The sequence below is a fragment of the Buteo buteo genome, chromosome 9 (genome assembly GCF_964188355.1).
Source record: "Buteo buteo chromosome 9, bButBut1.hap1.1, whole genome shotgun sequence".
Taxonomy (NCBI): domain Eukaryota; kingdom Metazoa; phylum Chordata; class Aves; order Accipitriformes; family Accipitridae; genus Buteo; species Buteo buteo.
The window spans coordinates 19,836,728-19,856,520 of NC_134179.1; the positions used below are offsets into that span (position 1 = coordinate 19,836,728).

Below are 19,793 nucleotides of genomic sequence, written 5' to 3' on the forward strand. Positions count from 1 at the left end.
ATTAAACAAGACCTGCACTAAGGAGAGACACAGCTGATTCTCTGAATATGGGTAAAGTACCACTGTAGTGACACTGAAAATGAGATGTCTCTGCATATCCCATTAGCTAGTTGCCAGTGACACACATTGCAACAGGCATGGTAGTAAAGTGGTTTTCTAATATTTTAATATCAAAACAACAACAAAACAGAATTCATGGAACTCAAAGGATCACTCCTAAACTCCTCTGAACTCATTTTGTATCAAGACTCCTACAATAAGCTTCAGAAAAAGCAAAGATGAAAAATGTTAGCCAGAGGAAGGACAACTGTTAAGTTACATCTAAAATTTGTGGAATTAACTGTCCACTGCCTTTTAAAGCAAACTGCTGTAGAACAGCAAATATCATCAGGACTCTTAAATGCTGGCCACCAACTGCTACAGTCTTATCATAGGGACTCCCTTCCAGTCACACATGAAAAGTAGATCCAAGGGCAGGACTTCAATCTGACACAAGGAACACCTGCCCTTGATATACAGATCTCTTTGAACACACCATCTACATATTTTAAATATGAAGGAAGAGGCAAGGCATCCCATTGTTTCCCTCATTCTTTCTTTTCCTCTCCTCCTCTTCCTTTCTCTGTTTTTTACCTGGAACTGATCAGAGGTACATGTGTTCATCTCTGGTGATACAGGAGGTGTCTGTCCTATTGAAGCTATTTTTTCTGCTGCAGATATTGGTTTCAAAGGTTCCTTGGTAGGCTCTAACATACCCTAAATAAGTAAAGAAATAAATTAAAAATCACACACACATATATATATTCCAAGAACTGCAGATGCAAAAAATTAGAAAACACACTACTAAGTAGTACTACCCTCAACTAGGGACTTGAGGGTAACCATACACCTCTGGGACACTTTCAGTGACAGGGGCAGGAGATGGGGTAGGGGAGAGAATCATCCTGGTTCCTTAGGCCTAGGAAACATTTTAGAGCCAATAACAGAAAAGCAAGGGCTTAGCTGGAGCTTGCTTTCAACTTTCAATAATGTAATTTAACCTGGAGAAAACATTTACTTGATAAGGTGACAACTTCTCCTCCCAATTGTGTGTAGACTGTTCCAGAAATACCAATCAGCCCATCAGAAAGGTACAAGTGCATTCATTCCATTTCAACAATTAAGTAATTCAGAAGAATCAAGTCAAATTATTAGTTTGCAGAATGATACCAAGAACAATAATTATTGACATGGAAATAGATGCATTAAAAAGCATTAAGAAAATAATTAAAACCACATTTTTAATTTTAAACAAACTGTTCAAAGATAGACTGTACTATGAAAAACATCTGAAACCTCTAGTGTTCCTAAATAAAATTGAGGGTGAGAAAGAAATCTAAAGAAAGAGCAAAGTTTGCACTGAGACATGCAAACAACCTCAGAACAATGAGGTATGAGAAAAGAAACCCCCAAATAAAGCTATTGGATTTGCAACTAGTGTATTTTAAAACAATTTCAGGAAGTCAGCCACCAAGATCAGCTGTCCCACAAATGTTTCTACACCATGTTAGGGGAGCTTAGAATTTAACCACAGTGAAATCAATTCTTTTGGACAGCAGAGAAACACATGAAGCAGTGTGACAACAGAAAGCAGCAAGCCACTTTACTCCTGCCATCATCTCTATCCAGCTTATTGTGTACACAAGTATGTAAAAAATTTAGAAGATAATTAATTAGCAACAACAATCTGTTGCAAAAAATAACTGCATGGGTTGCATACAAACATAGTCTTGCTCACGAGTATGTTACAGGAAGAAAACAGCAATTACTATGAGATGTTCAGCCTCTCTGTATCAGAATACCATACTTACATCCAGAGAAGTGCATGAGCTGACCTTGATGCATCAGAAAACAACAGCTCTGGAAAGTGACTGTAAAAGTCACTCTACAAAATTAACCTATGTATTAAATTGGCTTAATATATACCAAAGAAAACTGTAATCTTTTTATATTCAATTTGTGAATGACCATATAAAAGCACATGTGTGTTTGTATGCATATATACTCACTTAGGTTTCCAGAAAAAAGAACATATTTATTCTGCTCAGACTAGCAAAAATGGCAAATCTTACCTTCTGAATGTTTTTACTACTACAGACATTACATAGAGTCTGAAATGCCTGAAATCCTGTCTGAAAACAGGAATTACAGAATACTGGCTTAAGTGAAAACAGTTGATCTTGCTGCACTAGGTTACTTGATTTTCCTTCAATCTACAGAAATCTAAATTATGCTTGTTATTTTTATCTAGCACTTGGAGCAAGACAATAATACTGGCTATACAATGCTTTTTGTATGCATAAATAGCCTAATATATATATATGTGGGTCCTTTATTATTATGCCAATAACACTGCAAAGCATTACCATGCATCTCTCTTGACCTACAGATATTGAGATGCAATCTAGTCTGTCAGAGAAAGAGTTGCACAAAGACAAATGCTCAAGAGAGCCGAGAAAACTTCCTACGCACATTTCATGGAATACTATAACTATCTAGCAGTTCTTAATTTTCCTTTAGAGCATCTGGTCTTACTGCCAGGTTTCCCACAAGTGCTGATGCAAACTGATGTTTTGATTAATTTCATAGAATCATAAGAGTGGTTTGGGTTGGAAGGGACTTTAAAGGTCCAACTCCCCTGCCATGGGCAGGGACACCTTCCACTAGACCAGGTTGCTCAAAGCCACATCCAACCTGGCCTTGAACACTGCCAGGGATGGGGCATCCACAGCCTCTCTGGGCAACCTCTTCCAGTGCCTCACCACTCTCACAGTAAAGAATGTTTCCACAATATCTAATCTAAATCAGATTAGATATTTCAGTTAAACTCTTGAGTTCAAATTGAACTCTAAATTTCAGTTTAAACTCATTCAGTTTAAAACTGTTACCCCTCATCCTATCACTACATGCCCTGTTAAAGTGTCCTCCCCATCTTTCCTGTAGGCCCCCTTTAGGTACTGGAAGGCCACTATAAGATCTCCCCAGAGCTTCCTCTTCTCCAGGCCAAACAGCCCCAACTCTCTCAGCCTGTCTTCATAGGAGAGGTGCTTCAGCCCCCCATCATCTTTGTGGCCCTCCTCTGGACCCGCTCCAACAGGTCTGTGTCCTTCTTATGTTGGGGGGCCCCAGAGCTGAACACAGTACCCAAACTGATGTCTCACAAGGGCAGAGTACATTTCGATGTTCCTTTGTCATTTCTGACAACTATTTAACAATCTGGTTTCTTGTGTTTTAGTTGACATTTTTACATCTATACTTTATATTTAATAGTTTAAATTCAACAAGAATAACTTTTCATTGATGCATACACATTGATAAGTTACTTCAATCAACTACTTCTTTTTTCAAAAATGCCTCAAACTGAGCTTGGACTAGCTAGCCCACCATATTAGATAAACAGCTTGCTTTATGAAATGAGTAAATCAATACTTTTTTCATTTAAAATAAAGTATCTGCTTGCACACGTAATGAAAATTGTGTATTTGATGATTCTTTTCTAGCATTTCTACTGATGCCTAAGCCATAAACGTACTTGCAAAAGTATCTTTCAGCACACTTGGCGCTTAGTATCATTTAATATATTTAATTATATAATGTTGTTGGAATTATAACAAAAAATAACACTCAAAAAAGCTTACCAGTCCTGCTGCATACATGGGTACTATAACAGGCTGTTTCTTGTTGCCTGTAAAGAGCTGATAAAACAACAACAAAAAAATTTACTTAAGAGTTTGTGTCAGTGATGATATTTTTTCAATGTTATATAACTTGTATAAGATTAATATCAGAGAATAAATACTACGTTAAATATAACACAATGGTTAAAAACTAATGCAACTTTTAATATTAATAGGGCTTACAAAAAGTTAAGTTGTCAGATGGTCTGTTGTGAAAATCCATGTTCAGTGCAGCTATGCAATTAAGAAACAAGCATTCACACAAAAGGACTTTCACCCGATTGTAAATTTAAAGCAGCTCCATTATTTAGAAAGCACTTTTTACTGACAGACTCACAATATTTCTTGTGTCGATTCCCAAGGAGCACAAAAGCTTTTTGTTGCTGTGGGAGCCACCCCACTGGTATCTCAGTCCATACGCATCATGGATATCCTGCAGCTCTGTCCACACATCCATCAGTTCCCTGTACAACCCATCATAAATCAAGTTATCAACAGGAGTAACAGCTTAGCAGCCTTGAATATTTATTCTAGTTTTTAACGCAAGTGACTTATTATACATTCCAATTAAACTTATGCCCAAGCACAACACCTAGGGGAACTAAAACTGCACAGTGTTCTCAGAACAATTATAGTTCAGACTTCTTATTGGAAAATGATGTCCACAGCAGACAGGACAAGGCCTACTTAGACTTCGTCATCACATGAATAAATATAGCCATTTATATCAAGTGTAACTAATAAGACATATTCTGATTAACTCAGAGACATTACTTCAAAGATGATGTGCTGCTGACTATGTTGATATGCTATGTGAAATACTCCTGGTGTACATAGTCACTGAAAACAAATGTTCTGCTAGATAGCTAATTTTTACTTGATAGTTCCTTCAAAACGCTTGAAGCAAACAACTCATTTTAAATTACTGCTGTATGTTTTAAGTTCCCAAAGAACACACGTTTCTACTTCATTTTAAGTTTGTTGCACTGTGGGTTCTTACCCAGTATTTGCTAAGGTCTCCTCAGTTGTCATCTGCTTTTCACCTGCTTCCAACAAATGATTCAAGGAACTTATTTCTTCTTCAATTTCAAGAACAGGTATGGAAGGAAAACAGACTTCAAATATTCGTTCCAGACGACTTAGCAATGTTGTCTACATAAAAAAAAAAAATTATGTCAAATTTTGTTAATTGTTTTAAAGAAAAGGAGTCCAAAATTACAAAAATGAGTTAAGATGGAAAACAGTATGTAGCTAATACAAAGTTTCACTTACAACAAAATATTTAAGTGTCAGAGTACCACAAGACTTTTTAAGCACCAAATACAGGCTGCTAGCTACTGAGAAACAGTAAGGATCTTGCCCTCTGCAAAGTGAGTTCTTAGAGAAGAGTCCACAATAGTTCTTACCAGAGTCGCTCTTTGTTATAAATTAGCAGAAAATATGTGCAATAAGCATTATGCTACATTTACTTAAGATGTGTTAAAGTCTCCAATTTTACACATGCTAAGGGCTTCACACATTTTTTTCAGCTAGCTTGGTATTAATAAATATCATTTCACTTAATGATGATGCACTTCAATCCAAACTTGAGACTTAACTTTGATTCAGAAGACAGCTTCACTTCTTGTAAGATGTATGCAGTTAAAGGTCTCACAAAACTTAGCCTGATGTGCAACATGCTCGTAGTGTGGTAACAACTTCAAAAATGGTAAGGAAAAACTATTTATAGTCCAAAGACTGCACACTTCCTAAAAAATTGTTACTATCAGTGACTCAGATGTAGGAAAACTATAATCCCCAGCTTCATTTGCTATGGTTCACGTGATGGGTATAATGCAGAAGAGCCAAGACTAAGGCATTTAAACCTATTGTTTGTCAAAAAGCATTTGTAAGATTTGTTTGCTACTTCTCCAGACCAAAAAGCTAACAAAGAAAAAGAATTACTTAATGCCTTAATTTCTTACCCCCAAACCTATTTGTGTGTTTTTACACATTAGAGGTTGTTTAATTTAAATAGAAAAATTACTTTCCTTCAAGCAATTTCCCTTTCCTCCCATTCATGATTCTGATAGTTGATGCTGAATGCTGTGATCCCGTGAGGGTTAAAAGCCAACCTGGGGAATGTTGCTATCCTAACCAAATAACTTAAAAAAACCCAACAAAAAATCCCCACTAAGTTTTATTTTAGCTGAATAAGGTGCCAGCTAGATAGCAGCATGGTTTGCATTACTACAACTTTATCTACATTACTCTTTTCTGACCTTCTTTCTGCTGCCTGACATTATAAACTCACACCAAGAGTATGTAAATACAAATAGTCAGAAGTTTTGCAGGAGGGCTACAGATCTATATCCCACAGTTTTGAGAGACTAGGCAGGATTTCCTGCTTGTCACAGAGTTGAAACCATGTCTTGATGTCACTATCACTTCAGTCTCCCTTGGGAGAAAGGAAACTTCAGCATCTTAGGAAGGGCAACTGGATTCTTAAGTTTCATAGTACAGCAAATGTCTCCTGCTTTTCTCTCCACCAGTGCCACCATCACTGCTGTTGGGCAGGATAAAGTCCCAACAATATAAAGAGCGCATGTTGGTACTAATGGTTTCCAGGCATTTTAATTCCATAGTATGCACTGGAGAATGTTCCAATTCTTGCCACTTGGGCCTTGGCAGCTGGATTTAATATTAAAACCAAAAAAACCTCACCAACCCTCAACCAACCTCCGGTCCCCACAAAAACACACAAAAAAATCCCACCCCTCTTTTTTTTTTTTTTTTTTTTTTTACAAGCTTAGTATGCTTTCCTCTTTTTAAGTTCTTCCCTTACATTTCTATCTCTTCTATTTCCATATAGCCATAGAATTTCAACTTTATTATAGCTCTATGAACTGTCTCAGACATTAGATGTACCACTGCCACAGAATATATTTTTTCCCCAGTTCAACCCATTAAAAACAGGTAACTGACAATCTTTTAACAATTATTATATGCACACAAAAAAAGAAATTAAAGCCTTTTTTCAATGCACTTGTTAACAGCAGCACTCAAATCTCTTCTTGCTAAGGGAAAGAGACACAAGCCTGGCACGAAAGGAGCATTTCTGTCTAGTTTGGAGTCCTTCAACAGCCACCTTTTTGATGCTCTGCTGTACTGCCCACAGGGCAGCATCCAGCTTTTCTACTGGGGAAATGGAAAAGAAACTGAGTAGGTGAAAATCCCTCGAGCATCCCAGAGTGTGTGCTAGTATAGCTATGCCAGCAGAGCCCTCCTGTGGAGATGCAGCATATTCCAGCAGCAATGCTGAATTTACAAACATAAACCTCAGACAGAAGTTTTGTGTTGCAATCAAAATGATTCAAAGTTCAGAGAAGCAAGGCTGGTAGGTGGAAGTTACATATTTTAATTAGACCAACCGATACAGTTGGGACAAACCTTTAGACACCAGAGTACCTGCTTCATAATTATAATAGGTATCTACAACATTTCTCATTTGAATTTTTATCTGAAAATTTGCCTTGTCTCTTGTCTCAATTAAGCAAACCACTGACCGTGTACATCAGCAAACATAGTACAGGAAACATAACAGAGAGGCAAACACCACATTATCAGAATATCTTGATTCTGTACTGGAGTCAGGATGACAAGTTGGGAACTGGGAATCAAGTCTGTTCATTCTATGCTCCCTATTCAGCTGCTAGCAGCAAAAAGCAGGAAAACAAAGTTGCTTAGAACATCAGCTCTTCAGTTTTGCTACCTGTGAAAGAAATGCCTGACAGGAACAGCCATCAGGTTCAGTTATTTGCAAAGCATAATGTCAAAGTGCCATATTACTATACTATCAAAGAATCTGAATTAGACAGCATACCTGACTCACACTTTTTTTTTCCTCTTCATTACCTTACTGGTGTGCTTTGACCATAATGAGTCATGTTCTACAGTATATAATTTTCATTTTAATCATCTCTTCATGCCCAATCATTTTGGCCATACAGTAAGGTATAATACTTGTTACATTGTTTCATGTTTGTTGACCTGAACTAAGACACTAATTTACATTTTTAGGAAGCAAAACTAAACACTATTCCAGATTATAGCCTAACACTTCAGCATACAAAAGCATGCTCACTTAAGTTTTAAAGCTTAACTTCACCTACAATATATCATTTGCTCTTATCTTACATGAACAGGTGAGGCTTACTTCATTTCTGTAATATAGCAGGAATACGTATCCCCAGTGAAAACAGAGGCAGGTGAAAGGCATTGTATCATGAAAACAGCAAGGCATCAGGTTTCTTGAAAAGCATCAACATCTGAGAACATGCTAGTGCCTAAGAACACGCTTCCTAAGGTAATGAAAGAATTAAGAGAGAGTCCCTAAGAACCAAGAACCATGCTGCATTTCAGTCAGCAACCAATTTCAAATTTGAGCTTAAGAATTGTGCCAAAATTTCAGGAACAGTTTAATTATAGCATTCTTTACACTTCCTTTCATATTTTCTAAATTTCCAGAAATGCTTAGCCCTTATTTATATACAATAGAGAAGAATGGTTTCCATAGCAAACCAGAGTAATTAATTCTATGTGTGCAAATGGACACAGGGATGAGCATACCAACACACACCTCCCAGGCAGTGGCAATATCCTTAATGGAAGCAGCCGAACTTTTTCTTCTAATTGGTAATGAAATCCTGTGGTCACAGCTCCCAAGTATAAAGGGCATTACCAAGATTTTGAAATTAGTATAAATGTCCATCTTCTACAAACCTCAATCTATTGTTTGTATAAACAGACTGTAAGAAAATATTACTTCTGACATACACAGTAATGTCATGTCTTTCAGGGTGAAAAATCCTGAAAAAAAGAGGCAGAAAACAAGAACTTTTCTCCACTTTACATGTCACTAAAAGCATTTGATACCCAAGTATCTCCACTGCCATTTGAGAAGAGTAATTCTTAAAGACACTTTCTGAAGACGTGAACGAAGGCTACAGCTGCCATTCTAAAAATTAACTGTGAATCTCCAGTGACAAACTCAAAGCCCCATAGTTTCTGTGACTGCATACAAGTTTTTGGTAAACAATTAAGATATGTGGTAATCATCACCTGAAACAATCAAAATATCACAGATGTAACAGACTTTCAAGTGAGAATGATAACCACAGGATTAGAATTTATCTCCTTGGCGGTTAAACAGGGGGCAAGATTCAGCCCTCAGTGCTGAAAGGCCAAAGTACTTGGCTTACCAGAATTTGTTTTTCTCTTCTTCACCACAAGACTATAGAACCAATGAACTCCTTCAACACAGCAAATCTACACTGGCCACCCAGCACACTAAATCCTCCCCAGCCACCTCCACATGAACTCAACAGTGACAGGTTGCTGCCTTTCTTCAGAGCTATGAAAACAGGAGATAATAAAACTTGCCATAAAGACAACATACTTGGGCCACAAGTTGATACGATTTGCATTTTTCACTACATGACTGCTGTAATGCTTCTCTGGGTGAAGTTTCAGGGAACTCTGTGTACAAAGGGGAAAAAAAACCCAACACAGTTGTCTTGCTTCTCTCCACAGTCCCAATCACACATGAGCTGCGGGGCAGACACGAGCTCATCCAGTGAACTTCTCATGCTGGAAGCTGAAGAGTGGAGTGGCACTTTGTCCCTCCTTCCTTCCCATCGGAGGGGACAGTCCCATTTCTCAACACAATCCCTCATTTTCCCCACTCTCACTTACAGCCCACAGCATCTCTGCTCCGGTAGCCTTCAGAGGTGCTTTAAGAAGGGAGAGAGTTGGAAGCAGAGCATGCCTTCAGCCCTCCTTTTCTTGCTGCCAGGAAAAGAGGCTATGGAGGAAGCAACACAAGCTCTGGGCTGTTTTTGCATCTATCGGACACAAAACTAGAAGACCTAAGAATAAATAAAACCAGTGTAATGGTTAAATTATTGACAATATTTAGATATTCAAGTCTTATCCGACAGAAAAACACAAGAAAGGAGACAGAAATTGGCATATGAAGGATCCAAGATGATAAATATGTAATTTAGGAAAGGAATAGAGTCCATATGGACATGATTGGCTTCTAGTTAGAATTCAGAAGCCAAGTGAAGGCTCTCAAAAAACAGCAGAACAAAACTCAGGGGCCAGAAGCCAGGAAAAGAAACTCATTAACCAGAGAGATTTTATTTATTTATTTTAAATCATGAATGCATTGCTCTGGAGAGTGCCTAACACAGGTATTTATGACCATTTTAACAAAATAAAGCAGAGGTTAAATGAGAAACTCCCTTTGCTGAGCCTTCTAACAACCAAACCACATTTTCCGGCAACACATTTGCCTGTGAGGAGCTAAGTTGCCATATACTCCTGTACCTTCACCATATGGGGGGGAGAGGGGGTTGGGTGGTGGGGTTTTTTTGTTGTTGTTTCTTTGGGGGTTGTTTCTTTGGGGGTTGTTTCTTTTTTAGGTTTTGAGGATTATTTTTTTTTTAATGAGCTAAACTACATGACCATACTGTTAATACAGGGCAGCTGAAAAACTGATTTCAATGGATGCAACTCACCATGGAGAACACACCCATCAACTTCAGTGGGTCTCAAAATCTTTTGGACTCAAGCATTAAACAAAGCTGAACAGTTAACTAAACACACATAAGCAAACAAACAAATCACTAAGTTCCTAGTTAAATGGGGGCAGCTTTTTCTTTGGAAAAGTTTATGGACTGCTTAAACTAAAAATCAGTTTCCCTTCCACATAGCAACAATTTAGTTCCTTTTCTGATGTGCAGGCTCTGCTGAGCAAAGACAACACCTTCTCAAAAGCAATGGGAGAACAGCTGCAGGCAGAAAAACTCCCAAGTAAAAAAGAGACGCAAAGCTTACAAAGAACACTAGTTTAGCTTCTCATGATTCAAATGTGATGGCTTTCCTCCACCCCCCCGAAAAGCAGATAAATTTAAGTTAGTGTCATAAATTTCTTAGAGATAAGAAATTGAATTGTTTCATTTTTATTACCACAGGTAATTTATAATGGAAACACTGGTCCTAAACTGAGATTTACAAGCCACGAAGAGGATGCCACAAGAGCTAAAAACCCTCAACAACACAAAATGAAGATTTTTTGCAATAATTTAAAGAATTAAAGAAGGCAATGATAGTCCTAGATATCCCAAAAACATTTTTAAACAGTAACTATAAAGGTCTTGAGCTCAGCTGCAAAGCAAATCTGAAAATTTAGAGGCTTAAGAAGAACAAGACTTCTCTGCTCTTTTTACTGCTTGATACAAGAGAGTTATAAACCGCAGGGAAGTTCAGTGTAGAAATGTGAATCTGTCTCCCTCCTTCTTGCTGGAAGGCTTGCACATTTTTTATCCCTCAGTTGGAAGAATGTATCAAATCTTGCAACTTCCATGCAGGCAAAGTGAAGTTCAGCAGTTATTTATCTAGACTACATAAAACCTCCTTCTCATTTCAGTTGGTCATGTTGTTATTATCTAGTGGTGATGTACTAACTTTTCAGTCAGGCTCTGAGAGGAAGTATAGTAGACAAAACTTATGTGTACAAAATGGAAAATAATTTTGTTCTGTGATACATAAACAGAAATGCTAAAACAACCCTCTCCCAAACTATTTTCTTTTGTAAGATACCCTTAGCCAACATGTTCTGAAATACAGCAATTATGGGCTGCTATTAATGGTCTGGTTTTTACTGTTATTCAGCTGCACACACTTAAGAACTATGCTATGGACTTAAAAAAACCCAAACCTTTCCAGACAGACATATTTACACTGCAAGTCGTTACCAGACTGTCTGAACTTAATTTAGCCAACATGATCTTAATCTATCTTAGGGAACTGGGAGGCTGAAGTCTTTAAGGTCATAATTACTTTTTTCCAAGAGCATGACTTCATTCATTGCCCAAGACAAAGTACTCCGTAAGTGAGAGTGATCCAGGGTTTTCATTGTCTTGATGCATACTTGTGGCTTAGTTACTGTGCATCACCCACACTGTCTGATTAATCTGAAGAGGCAGAGCCTCTAATAAGATGAGGATCTTAAAACCTACTTGGAGGACTGTTCAGGTTTCCCTTCCTCCCTTTCAGTATTTGTTAACTCTCAGCTAAATCAGGTAAGAGTTTTGGCCTTCCAACCAAGCCACTATTCATCTCCTCCTGCTCTACAGATGCCCATACACCTTGAACACAGCTAGGCACCACTGTATTACCCACCCATATGATTACCATAGGTAATAACTGCTCTTGTGCTTTGCTGCCTATGTTCTATACATATTCTTAATGCACAATACAGCAGAGTAACCCCCTCAGCGAACTAATGTTCAACACTATCTTATTGAAAAAGCTGTGCTACAAGCCTTATATTCCTTATAAGCATAACTTAGTAGCGTGCTACGTGATCACATAAAGGGGATTAATGCATATTGTACAGTACAGGTTCGCTCAAAACTTGTTAGATCAACCAGTTCACCCACCACTACATCTTAATTCAGTTTTAATGAACACAAAGGCACATCCGTATCTACTACAAACCTGCAGCTATACTGAAACCAGCTATCACATATTTTTTCAGCTGAAGACAGACATTAAATGACTAAGGTATTTGGTAGTATTAATATGGGTTCAAATAATGGTTTGTGTATCTGTGTCCATCAGCCTCTGCAACTGGTACCTTTTCTAAGGGGTTACAAATTCCTTCAGCAGTTTTAAGTCAATACCATATACTGTGTCCTTTTGCTTCTCCCCTCCATGCAGCACTACTGAATAGAAAAGGTCAACATGTTACAAATGTTACATTGCAGATTGCATGCAGGATTCGGAGAGCCTAAGACCAAAGGCAAAGGAGAAAAGACATAACGATCTTTTTGCCACATGTCACTATAGAAGGTCATTTTTGTGACCCGTTTCCTCTTATTCTCTTCTTTTACATCCTACATTTCGTAAGAAAAACTGGATTAATTAGATAAATTCAAGCAAAGTCTAACTTCTAATTAAACATTATACCAAATCCACAAACTTTATAACAATTTGCCTGACATACACTTTACAGTCAAGACCACATTCAGAAAGCACAAAATTTTGCTGCTACCTCCACAACCAGAATACACAAACCAAGGAAACAGAAACAAAAATACACAGAGACCATTGGCAAGGGAACTTGAGCTACTGCTAAATAACTTTCATTTCATGCTGCATTCTGGATGGACGAAAATTGCTGTATACATCATTTCCACATTTAAACAGTAACGCTGCTGGCTAAGCATACAAAAGCAGAAAACTGAAAAGCAAAGAATTACATTAGGGTCATTCTGTTTACACACCATTCAAAATTATTTCACTACCACATTACAGTGACTCTCCTAGCCTCAACACCAAAGATCAAGTGTATATAGTATCTTGTAAACGATCCCAGTTCCCTTTTATCCTAAGCTGAGGTCTCAATTTTCACATCTATCTCAAGTGTCTAACAGATGCAGTATTTCTCTCTTGCACAGCCTGCTCCCTTTAAGTTGCTACAGCAAGTGCTTTTTAGATCTGCCAGCAATACGTTGATGCAAGCAATCTACTCCTCCATATCCTTCTTTGGTCAGAGTAATAAAAAGCTTTGTTTGCTTACCTCTCCCTAGCTTTATTTTGCATGCAAGTGTTCCTGCTTTTGCATCAAACAGCTCCAGAACTCAACTTTAATGCATGGGAAACAGAAGATCAGCAAATACTTTAAAACTTGTGGTTTGGCCTCAGTGACATCCTCTTAAATGAAAGTAAAGAAGCCGATCAAAATCTGAGCTTAATTTTGCTAAGATTCTGCACTCAAAGTACTGGGACTGTCTGCTGGCTCATGTTGACTCAACTAATCTCAATGTTTCTAATTGCAACTTACTAAACTGTGGCTCAATTGATTAAAAACAAATTACTACACAAGATTAAGAGAAAGCTTTTGTATATATATATATATGTATGTATAAAGGTTTCAATAAATCCTCCCAAAACTTAAAGTACTTACAGAATACAAAGTAAGTTTTGAAAATGTGTAACTATTTTTTAAGAGTTAACTGAAAAAAAGATTTAGCAACTAACTGTCCTTGCAAGGCTAAGGAAACTATTGCAACAGAGAAAACATATCCAGCTCAACTTCCTCTACAGCTTATTTGTGTAAAACATTCTCCGAGTTGTACTTCCTCACTGGCAGGGGAGGCAGAAGATCACTTTATATCCAGTCACAAATGGCTGTAGTATAAAGAGAAGGAATGAAAATATATTTAAGTCTTAGAACTTGCTTTACAATCTAACCAAACTACTGTATGACTTCATGACAGATCACCAAAGAAATTCCATTGTAACTTGGCTTTTATCTTTTGTTAAGGCAGACTTGGGGAGGGAAAAAAAATAAAAAATCATTACAGAACCTCTGAAGGTTCTGGTTTTATACAGGTCTACATTCAGAAGTGTTTTCTATTGAAACTCCATCATAAAGTTATCGAAAATTGTAAGTAAAAATAAATGTTTGAAACCTTCAGACTATCCCTTAATAGCATGATTAACCAGAGAAATGGATGATTTACTAGAATCATCTCCCCACCCCATTTCTTTGTCAGATTCTGGACAGTCTTTTGAGTGGCAACAGGAACACTTTAGATTAATTGCACTAATAACCTTAGTACTCTCCAGTTTTGTGGGTGAATGACCAACAGAATAGGTAACAATAGATTTGTGCTTTCACCTTGAGAAATGGACCCACACATTCAGGTGATGACGAGCAAGGTTTTGCATAGGCACAAAAATCCACCTGCAGGTTCACTTGTGAGCCTTTTTTTGGCTCATGAAGCCACTCTGAAATTTGGTGTGTTAGTCCTTGCACAAAATGGCAAGAAGGAAGTGTCAGGAGCAGAGGCTCACACCTTTTAACGTGACAAGAAATCAGCATTAAGCCCCTAAAGCTCCATTCCATTTGCTGCAAAGCTCCGGCTGGCATGACCTTCTTCTGAAAAGCCATTTCACCTGTCACTGGTAGGAAACGGAAAGAGGCAGGGCTGTCACCAAACCTGCACAAGGTCCTGGTAGAAAGGACTTACCTCATTTCCTTTTATTGCCAGGGAAGATCCAAACCTTTCAGACACATATTACCACTAACACCCTTTATTGCTGGTGTTGCTGCATGCTTCCAAAAGACAGAGCATACTCTAAACTACTCACATGGGATGACACGATTAAAAAGATGCATTGAAGAGAATTTTAAACTCAAACTGTTGTTCTGAATTTTGTAAAAGTAGTATTAAATACTTCGTAAAAAATGTTCTATGTAGGAACAGACAAAGATCTCAAAGATGAATGGTGAAAAGACTTAGGAAGGAATTAATTAGGAATTGATACATACTTAGCAACTAAGGCAGAAAACCTATGGGGTGGGGGTAAGAAATAAACCTATCTACTTCACCCTTCCCAAAACTCCTAATTAGAAATAGCAGCAGCTTTAAGAAATCATCAGTCCTATATTTGTGGTGTTGCTATAACGTGGCACTTCCCACAATTAATGTATAACAGGGACTTATTTTAAAATAACTTTTAATGGTTAACTTCCCAGGAGTTGGAATACCAGGGATAGAACTCCATAGGTCATATTTTATCATGCTCTCTGTTCTAAGCAAATGAGTGCAGGTATTTACAAATCGAGTCATCGTTTTCAATCAGATTTTGAAAACGTGATAGAGATGGTTATGAAAAATTTTGGGAACCAGTAATCTCAGATTCCAGACACACCACTATTTTACAAAAAGGCAACATCAGAGTGCCCCCGCAAAAGGCAGTGAACTATGAAGCAAAGGAAGAACTATCACAGGCTCCGAAATGTTTATGATGGCTTATTCCTTTGATCAGTTTATGTAAAGGACCACATATAATCCTCAGAACAAATGCATACAAGTTCCAGCATACTCCGCTCATTTTTCTGCAGGAAGTAACAGTGCAAAAGATACAAGATGCAAACACAGCATACTATTTTGTACCAGCCCATCTCACCCACCAAATGAAATCTCTCCCACAAGACAAACAAGGACTATTCAAACATTTACTGTACGCAGAAGCAGGAACCAGGAAAAGCTGTATGCACAAGAGCGGAACAAGACTGAACAAAATGAAGAACACCCTTACCTGAACCGAAGGTGCTAGCTCTTGAGATTGCTTACTGGTAGTTCCTTGGAAAGATGCTAAAGCAAAATTGTCAGTCTTGTGTAATACTGGACCATCAATCCTGGCAGATGCATCTGTCCTATGTGACTGCCACGTCTCTTTTCTATGATGAGATTCACCAGCTTGCTCATCTCCAAAGGCAGCCCAAGAACAGCTGTCTTTTTGCTCATCTTCAAAAGCATTCCAGTCTGTGGCCTGGTTACAACCTGCTGAACTGAAGTCTGCAAAGTCATCAGAGTCCTGAAAAGCAACACTCTCATCTTGAGGTTTTGGCACTGAATCAAAGTCTCCAAATTCACTATCATCACCATTTTCTACCTCAGTAGTATGCTGGAAGTCTAAGCCAGAAGTTTTACTGGTAGTATCACATTCTAAATTGTCAGCAGTCTGATTTAGTTCGGCCTGATCCAACCTTGCTGGCTGCTGAGAAAAAGTACTTTTGTCCCTGAATTCACCAAATTCATCATTAGGTTTGCTAATATGTGTGGGCTGTTCGGAAGATCCTTCTAAATCTAGAGCATTTACTGATTCTTGAGCATTAATGAAGGCGGGAGACGCACTGCTGACTGAACCAAAATCACCAAAATCATCATCATGTGTGTCACTGCAAGCTACAACTTCAGTACTATTTCCACCATTCTTAAGATCTTCAGAATCACCCAATTTTTCTCCTGCAAGATCACACCTTAGGCTTTGGATCTTATCAGCCCTGATGTCCTCTGTTCCCAAAGAGTCATCAGCTCTAGTAAAATCTTTGCCATTCTCTATGCCATGTTGTCTTCTCCTCCCACTGTGGTCTCCATTTTCAGTAGTGCATATTGAACTTCCAGTTGTTCGAGATGTACTAGAAATTGCAGATACATTATCTTCCAGTGCTGAGGGACCCTGTTCACAACTAATCTCTGAAATGCAAACCTCTTCTTCGATACGAGTTAATCCATTTATTCTGTTGTTCTCCTGAACGCTCAGAGCGTCTCTTTCATTAAGAACAGTGCATATTGTAGGTCCTGTTCCCTCTAAATGGATTGGGTTTTTGTTTGAGAATGTAGCAAAATCTGCAAAGTCTTCACCTGAGCTAGGCATTGAGTTCAAATTTTGCTCAGTACTATGGGTGCTAGCAATTTTCAGTCCCTTTGAGTCACCAATACTATCTAGATCTTCTGTTCCCTGAGGATTTACAGGGTCTGATGCTGCAAATCCATTTGTTAGAATCTCTAGACACGGAAGTTTCTCACCATTACAAGCATCTATTTGCTCATGCTGTCTCTCAACTACTATACCAGTTCTAACAACACAAGAAGAAAGACACTCTGATTTCCCAGTGTTGTCTCTTTGTTCCACTCTTTTGTTTACATCTTCTAAAGTGGTACCTGAAGTTCTAAACTTAGATTTTTCTTTGCTGGTACTAGTAGCTGACATATCAGGAAGTTCCTTAGTAAGAGTAGGAAGCTCTGCAATGCAGTCTTTATCTTTAACATTTTTAACAGAAGTGAAAGTTGCAATGCTAGCTACATTGTCAGAATAATCATGAAGTGGGATGAAATGATTTGTGGGTATAAACTCTTCCTTTGGATGACTGTAGTCTGGTGTGTCAAAATCAGCAAAAGCCACACCGGCAGTGCTTACACCAGAAAATCCTCCAAATTCTCCAAATTCATCTTCATCATCATCATCGGCTCCATTGTCTAGTGGTGGAGGGGATGAGGAGTACATTCGAATAATGTCTGGTTCCATTGTTTAGTTCCACTTCAAGGTTAATGTATTTCTATAATAGGGAAAAAAGGAAGTATATTAGAATTTGACTAGCTTTTGTCATCTCTTTTTTTATTTTTACTGTTCCACATTCTATTTTAAAAGTGTGCGTATAGGTCAAAGTCCATACTAAATATGAGAAAGGAATATTCCCCAAACCCATTTTCTAACCAATTCTTTTGTTCTAGAAGTCACAGAGAATCTACTGGAGACAGTTTAAGTCTCTTGTAAACTACTACATGATCATATTCTCAGCAGACAGTACCGAAATGCCAGAGCACAAAACACATTTGTCTTGAGCTGTTGTGCAACACACCAACACAACTAAACTCAGTTTTAACCCATCAGTTCTCTACTTCCTGTCACCAGCAATTCATAAAATAGCCAATGACCCTGGTCCATCTTTTCCCACACTCACTTGTGTGCTCAGCTGTACTGTATGACAGAAATTAAGCCACTTAATGGACTATGCCACAACAGTCATGTACATAAGGCACCTTCAGTAGCACCAAAGACTTTGAAAGATGTTTCCATAAGCTTTGAAACTACGAAGGAGCAGAGGAAGGAACTGCTGTTACAATCGCTAACTATGACCTGCTGCCCTACTGTTTAAGTTTCTTTCTACCAATTCATGGGTTTCTGTTAGGTCTCCCTGTTCTTTGGATTTCATAACTGCAAGCCAACACACTGTCTCCACAGCTGCTGCCACTAGCCTGCTTTTGTCTTACGAACTGCCAGCTGGGAAATGCCATTATGAGCACCAGCAAAGCCTAGAGCAAAACAAACTTCTTCATCAAAGCTTATTCTCAAAAGCAGAACGGAGCAAGATTATCCATAAAATATTTAAATGCAAATCACCAAATCACAGGAAAAAGAAAAAAAAGAAAGAAAAAAAAAGAAGAAGAAAGTATTTCCATGGCCTAGACAGAAACAGGTTAAGAACTCTATCTTAACATTGCAAACCATTACAGTAACAAGTAAGGTATGGATGGAAAATTTTCTTTCCTAAAGAGTGATCTTGATTTTTATTTTTTTTCAATATGGTGTGTAATTAATGAAACAATAACTACTACTATTTATGGATTCACAATTGTACATATCACTTAACTAGTTCATACCTTGGAGCCCTTAAGAGGAGAGCTATGACCAAGCTCTTTCCATTTCAAATGACACTTGTCATGAATAAACTGTAACAACATACTAAGCATTATCTACAGAAAAAGAGTGGAAAAAACCTGTACATATTAGCAAATATTTGAATTTCTATCCACCAGAATAAGTGCAGACTTTACAACACTAGTTCTGAAACACAAATAAAATATGATCCTTAACTCTGATGTCTTTCGCAAATGACTTTGTACATGCACCTAAACAACAGCACACAAAGGGTATAACAACAACAAATGAAGCTCTGCGGTTCTTCTCAAGCACAATACCCCAGCACTTGAGCCAAACAACTCTTGGTATTTGCCAAGGAAGTCTGGCATCTTTAAGGTGACTAACATACCTTCAATTTTTCTTTTTTTAAAAGGGTATTTTGCAATTACAAAAGAGCATCATGCTTATCAGATGAAACCATGAAATAATTTGTAACTTCATATGCAAACTGAAGAAGACTACAAAGGAATTTTATTTAGAATAAAGAGTAAGCTGTCAACAAGCTCCCAGTTATGCTTACTCAGCACCAGCTGCTTAACAAGGTATTTGAGAGAAGCACTTCACTTTCCTTATCTCAGAGGCCTCATCTATCAAGAGCACTCTCCCTTTCACATCAAGGTCTAGCAACTGCTGTTTAATGTCATACACGAATGTAAAGATCCTTTCCAAGATATCTGTAGAGTGTGACTTTGTTTTCACACAGAGATTACTCCAACCTGTTTAGTCTCCAAGCTTCTCGTTTTTCAATTCACTAAATACAATAATAGCATTTCTTCTTTGGAACTATCAGAGCAGCCATTCCTTCTTCATACCCAAATTTCCACTATCTACTGTGGTCAACCATCAACACTAAGATTAAACACCCAGTATATCCAGATTACAATTGATTTCTGAATGTTTTACTGCAGAGGAAGATCCATATGCTATACACAAAGATAGGCCCTGGTAGGTACAAAGGCTGGTTTTGTT

At 37.9% G+C, this 19,793-nt stretch overlaps 1 protein-coding gene across 2 annotated transcripts in view; it reads right to left on the minus strand.

The window, feature by feature from the left end:
• Nucleotides 1–19,793, minus strand: part of AFTPH (aftiphilin) — a 48,367-nt gene that overhangs the window by 18,754 nt on the left and 9,820 nt on the right. For both annotated transcript variants that reach the window (XM_075035561.1, XM_075035562.1), the window contains exons 2-6: nucleotides 15,876–17,679; nucleotides 4,717–4,868; nucleotides 4,054–4,180; nucleotides 3,678–3,734; nucleotides 634–756 (exon numbers count right to left, since the gene is read on the minus strand). In XM_075035561.1, the coding sequence (XP_074891662.1) occupies nucleotides 634–756; nucleotides 3,678–3,734; nucleotides 4,054–4,180; nucleotides 4,717–4,868; nucleotides 15,876–17,648 (2,232 nt within the window). In that variant the 5' untranslated portion in view covers nucleotides 17,649–17,679. The remainder of the gene's footprint in view (nucleotides 1–633; nucleotides 757–3,677; nucleotides 3,735–4,053; nucleotides 4,181–4,716; nucleotides 4,869–15,875; nucleotides 17,680–19,793) is intronic.